Consider the following 5,784-nt stretch of genomic DNA (forward strand, 5'->3'; position numbering starts at 1 on the left):
CAATGTAAAAAACATTCAGACACATACAATATAAAGTAATTTTAAAAAATAGCGAGAATTCTTAATGCTTTAAAAAAAAGGTAAAATCAGTGTCTTTATTTCAATGCCTTCAAAACACTGTTCGGCATTGTCATACAGGACTTACAGAACTTTCTGAATAACATAACGTAATTTACCTCTGGAACTGTCTGAGTTTCCTCAAAAGTGGAGAGAGTATTGTCTACCACTGATACCTCTCCATCATTGTTGCACTGAGCTATATAAATAAAAAGAGGAAAAAAACAAACAAACATGGAATTAAAAGCCAGTAACTCCACAAATTATGCCCACTCCCATATAATATTAGAATACATATAATTGTGAGAGATTTCTATTATCCACACATACCAGGAAGCTTTTCTAAAAATACACTAAACTTAATTTTTAATATTCCTCTAACAAGCATCAGAATCCACTTTGTCATTATGTAATACAATGTTTTGGAGGATATTTAAACTCAAATGCTCACACTGATCATAATGGAAGTAACCTATAAATGAAAAGCACAGCTAGATAAAAAAACAACACTATACTGTAAGTTGATACCACAGTACATTTGCATGCTAAGATAATTAAAATATTTTCAAGATAGTCATTAGAGTTTGAGTGTCTAGTCATGTTTCTACAAATTGAGGTTATGAATTTGGAAACATGGCCAAGCTCAATTTTGTCAAGTACACACGAAACCTGTCAAGTCTGTGTTCTTGTACTAGTATCAACAAATTGAGTATTAAATTTAGTAATTAAACTAAGTGGAAGGATTTTCATTATATTCATATGCACCAGACTTATACTTCCAACTCAAGAAATGCTAGCACAGTGTCACAATATTATTTTTCAGGTGTAAAAGCATGGATGGTTCCTTCCAAATTACTCTTACTTGATCTATGACATTATTAAGAAATGTTTAATATAGTAAATTTCTTTTATCAATAGCACTTCTGTAAACTTCCAGGAACACCAATGTATACTATTATGTAACACATCTAAAGTATTGACAAAATGAAAGACATTCTACTAATCTCATCTATTTCAATAAAAAAATACTTTTATCAAGTTGATGACTGAGTATGAAGCAAGTACTTTGACAAAGGCCTACAGAGTATACAAACTCTATTAAAAACACTAATTTTGTGCCAATGCTACAACAGACGCTTACTTATTTTATGGAACTGCTCCTCTTTTTTATCTTACCTTGCAAATCAATTGGTTGCTCCTCGTCTTGCAAAGAAACATATTCTTCTGAAACAAACTCATGGTTATCATTTGTGCTTCCATTTTCGGAAATCACTGTCTCTACATCAGAACCCTGGAGTTGAAGAGTTTTAAATGAACATTACAGTTATTGGGGTTTTGATCAATAAAACAGAAGAAAAGGTTTACAAAGGAAAGAGAACATTAATAATAAAAACAGAAGAGAAGAATAATAAACTTTAAAACTGAAGATGATTTTAAGCAAAGCATGAGAAATGCCAAGTAATTAACTAGAGGGAAACAGCTGTTAGTGTGTAATACCTATGACCATGACTGAAGAAAAGGCAGAGAAAGACAATTCTAGGAGGGGAAAAAAGCAATTTAGGCATCCATTAACAACTATGCTAAGTATTTTAAATAACTGGTTTTATTAGCTTTATTAGACATTTATTTAATAACATCTAGAGAAACAGAGGAGATATTCAAAATTCGACAATGGGCTCTAATTCTTGCACACATGTCCATGTGTTGTATGTAAATACACACCCCCGCACCCCAAAAAAAACAACTTCAAGAGTACCAGCATGAACTCTAGTAAGTACTAGTATCACGAAAAAATACGTGTAACTCTAGGCCATCTCAATTCCTGTCAGCAAATTCAATGGCTGTTTTAATAGAACATCTCTGGCACCAGGAAAACAAATATTGATACAATCTCTAAATTGGATTTCTATCTTTAATCCAGAAAGAAGCCTTAGTTATTAGTCAGCTGCCAGTCAGCTGCAACCTCAGAGCAAAACAGGAACTGAAGATAAACAACAGTCAGAGACTGCAGGGCACTAAAGGCAAGGAATACGGTTGCCAACTCTGAATATTTAATCTTCATATTGTAATCTTTGTTTAAAAGAACTGATGGAACACAACTAAGGTTATCAGAAAACTATAAACATGCAAAACATAACTGAAAAATACTAAGTCACTCTGATCCATAAATAACTTGAGCTGTTTTTGTAAACAGGGATAGTTATTTTTGCAACAGCAGGTGTGAAATTACAGTAGTAGTAATACTTCCATATCAGGTTTCCATAGATGTCTCATTTCAGGATTCAAGCAAACATGTGTGCTTTTGTTTTTAGGAGCAGACTACTTCAGGAAGATTAGATACCTCAAAAAGAGCTGCATAAGATAACTTTGTAATATGTTTGTAGAATGTATGTCCCTTTTTAAAAGGCTTCAAAAATTAACTGCTTTAGTAATTTGACAAACACTTTGTATTTTCTTCTTTTGACTACAAAAGTATCACAATTTTAATCTCAAATGTTTGGCAGAAATTCGCCACTCAATTACAAGTAACTTATTAAAATCTGAGTGAAATCTCAGGGAAGAAAATACAAAATTATTCAGGGTTTTTCGCTTGGTTGGGTTTTATAGATAGGTATATAGATTTATTGTGTGACAATTGTCCTCTGGTGTAATAAAACCATTAATTTCTTAAATGGTGAGGAAGAAAAAGAATAACAAAAATTTAGTTTGCCCAGGCTCTACAACAAGGCAAACATCAGGAATATAGATTAAAATTGTAGCTAAAATACCAAGAAATGGGGCTAGCTGAGTACAAGATAAGCCATACTTTTATAAACACACACAGCCTGGTGTGGATGCCTGAACTCTCTGATTCACTTAATTTGTTGCTAGACCTCCATCACCCTCCCATTTCATCAACAGCAAAGAGGTTGAGAAAGGATATTGTCTTCTCACTCCTTTTCCTACACTCCTACACAAAATTAGCAGATCCTTTCTTAAGAGAATAATCCAATGATACACACGACAACTTCTCTGTTCAAAGCAGCTATTAAACTGAGTATACACAGCTGTCAGTTCTCTGCAATCACAATCTAGCCAATTGCTATTTCTTGCCTCTCTTAACTTGATGCCTTTGTAAATGGCAAAGCAAATCCAGAAACTGATTCCGTTGTGTCAACATCAATACAGGTCACAATAATACATGAGAAAGTAATACTATAGTATTCCAGATTTGTCTAATCCTTAGCTCTACCCCCTTCCGAAATAGCCAGATCATTTCCCCAAAGCATACAGTAGCCCACATGTCACCCCATCCCTGGATAACAAGGGTGTGAAAGGTGTCTAGCCATCCCATTCATTCTACTTTCTTCATGCTCAGATTCAAAGCTCTCTTACCAGGAGAACACCCATACCGGGAGCTTTTAAACACCAGTGTTTTCCCACCCCGAACAGAATGATTTTAATTCTTTTAATCAGGGAAGAATAACTGGGAACAGAAAATCTCTACATCACAGAAATCTGTTCTGCTTTGGCTAGACAAATCCCTGTCTTCCTATAATGTTGTATTATGTTAATTTATTTAGACTGCATAATACATTTTCAGTTCCAGTGTAAAATAACCATCCCAAGTATGAAAGTAAAGCCTGCAGTTAACAGCTGAGTAACCCAACTGTTGTAGCCAACTCTGAAATCCTTTCACTTTTTTTTTAATAAAAGTTGGTAAAGTCTGGCAGCCTGTGCACTCCTGTATCCTGCTTGGTCTCGAGGACTGGAGTGAGTGGGTTTTCTGTTTTTATTTTGGTGACAGGATTCCCAGTTTGTTACCCAAAACAAGGAAAAGTAGTTTTAACCATCTCTTAAATACCACCTTGCTGCCAACAGGAATGAAACTGCATACCAACACATATAAGCCACAAACTGTATCTCTTGCTTTTGAAACTCAACTGAGCTTTCAAAACTCGAGTACAATCACAAGCTTGCAATGGCTTGCCTTTTGAATTACCCAGCTTTTCATTATAATCTGCAAACAGGGGAGTGTGCAGTGAAGGAGAAACAGCTGATCACAACCCATAACCTCTTCCCATTACTTCCTATTTTCCTCCTATGAAAGAAGTATCTCAAGTACTGTTCCTTGAAAATGTTTTGGGACAGGCAATAAGAAGATAGAGACAACCAATATGTAAGTGTCATTCCAGGAAAATAGTTAACCCATTTGCCCTGAGGATTCTGGCCCAATAACCTGCTCAGTTTAAAAGACAATGCTAAATACTTAAAAAAACAAAACAAGCCAGAAAAAAAATCCCCTACTACATCCACACATCAGCCAAGATCTGAAGAGATACAAAAATCCTCAGGACTAAAGAAGAAAAGTATATAGAGATCCACACTAATAGGTAGGGCCCCTCCGAGTTTCTAGGCAACTTAAGCCTGCCTCGTTCGCCGCTAGAGGAAGAAAGATAAAACATTAATCTTACCTAACCTCAAGTGTCTACACCTGAGCAAATTGTTGAAGGCATCTTTACAATCAATAGAGTCAGTGGAGTCAACTGATCAAATATAAGTGTTGACCTTAGAGCAAGAATTACCACTGTCTAGACTCCATTGATCATATTGATTTAATCTATACAATGCAAACTTAGAAACCAACCTCAGGTTCAGACACCTATCCTATAGACACCTAGGCAATCCCATCCCAACAGACCTTTAATTGCTTCACTTTTTTTCTTTTGTCTCAAGCTTTATTCTGCTAGGAATTTAAAACTACTTTTGTTTTAATAAAGCCATTGTCACTTTATACAACTAGTCAAACATCAGAAGATAGGAAACACAAACACACAAATTAAACCAGGGCTATACAAACATAATAGTGACCTTACAAATAGCTATACCCCAAGACTTGATCAAAGAATAAGGGAATTCTAGCATTTCATCCCACATAAAAGTATGCCTAATAAATGAAGCTAAAGCAGAGATCAAAAGATGGAAACACAACTGAAGCCATACAAATTTGACAGAGCTCCACACATCCATGGAATAGGTTTTCATAGACAACAAGTATTTTGAACCAAGAACAGTTTTTTGCCTTGCACACAGTCTGTTAGCTCCTTCTGTCTGCGGCCACAGAATCTATCATCACAACTTCCTTAAATAATTGGATTGCTTTTGTGTATTTCCTTATGGAAGATACCTCTTCAGTGACAATTTGCTCCCCCAAAAAAAACAAAGCCCAACAACGCGTGGCGTTGGGCTAATGGTTGGACTTTATGGAAGGTCCTTTCCAACCTTAGTGATTCTGTGATTCTCTTAGTTGCTGCCACTAGCCAAGCCCTGCACTGCCAAATGAATTCCTCCTCCACTAGGTGCCAACATCCAGGTTATTTCTACATGTTTTATGCCTCATGGTATCCTGCCTGAACAAAAGGGCCAAGGAACCCCAGAATTCCAACGTGAATTGCAAAGAACTTGTGATAAAAGCTGCTGTGACTCCCTGGAAAACACAAAAGAAAGTCACTTCAAAACTCAAACCTTCTCACAAAAGGATCTCTTACCATCCCCAAGTTTTTTTTCAGGCTGTTACAGTTTTCAAGACCCATCAAGCATTGAATATGGCAGCCCTCACCAATCATCATTTTAAGCTCTGAGAAGGCTAGACTTGTCATTCCTGACTTACAGCAGTGATGTAAGAAGAGATGCCCTGACCTCCCATCACCTTCATTTCCCAAAAAACCTAATAAAACGTCGGCATTC

The 5,784-nt window shown here is 36.0% G+C and overlaps 1 protein-coding gene across 1 annotated transcript in view; it reads right to left on the minus strand.

Moving 5' to 3' along the window:
• The window catches only part of CCPG1 (cell cycle progression 1), a 20,273-nt gene that overhangs the window by 13,285 nt on the left and 1,204 nt on the right, over positions 1 to 5,784 (minus strand). The window contains exons 2-4 of the mRNA XM_010289324.1: positions 5,448 to 5,524; positions 1,234 to 1,348; positions 177 to 256 (exon numbers count right to left, since the gene is read on the minus strand). Of these exons, the coding sequence (XP_010287626.1) occupies positions 177 to 256; positions 1,234 to 1,348; positions 5,448 to 5,524 (272 nt within the window). The remainder of the gene's footprint in view (positions 1 to 176; positions 257 to 1,233; positions 1,349 to 5,447; positions 5,525 to 5,784) is intronic.

This window comes from Phaethon lepturus, unplaced genomic scaffold (genome assembly GCF_000687285.1).
Source record: "Phaethon lepturus isolate BGI_N335 unplaced genomic scaffold, ASM68728v1 scaffold52896, whole genome shotgun sequence".
NCBI lineage: Eukaryota > Metazoa > Chordata > Aves > Phaethontiformes > Phaethontidae > Phaethon > Phaethon lepturus.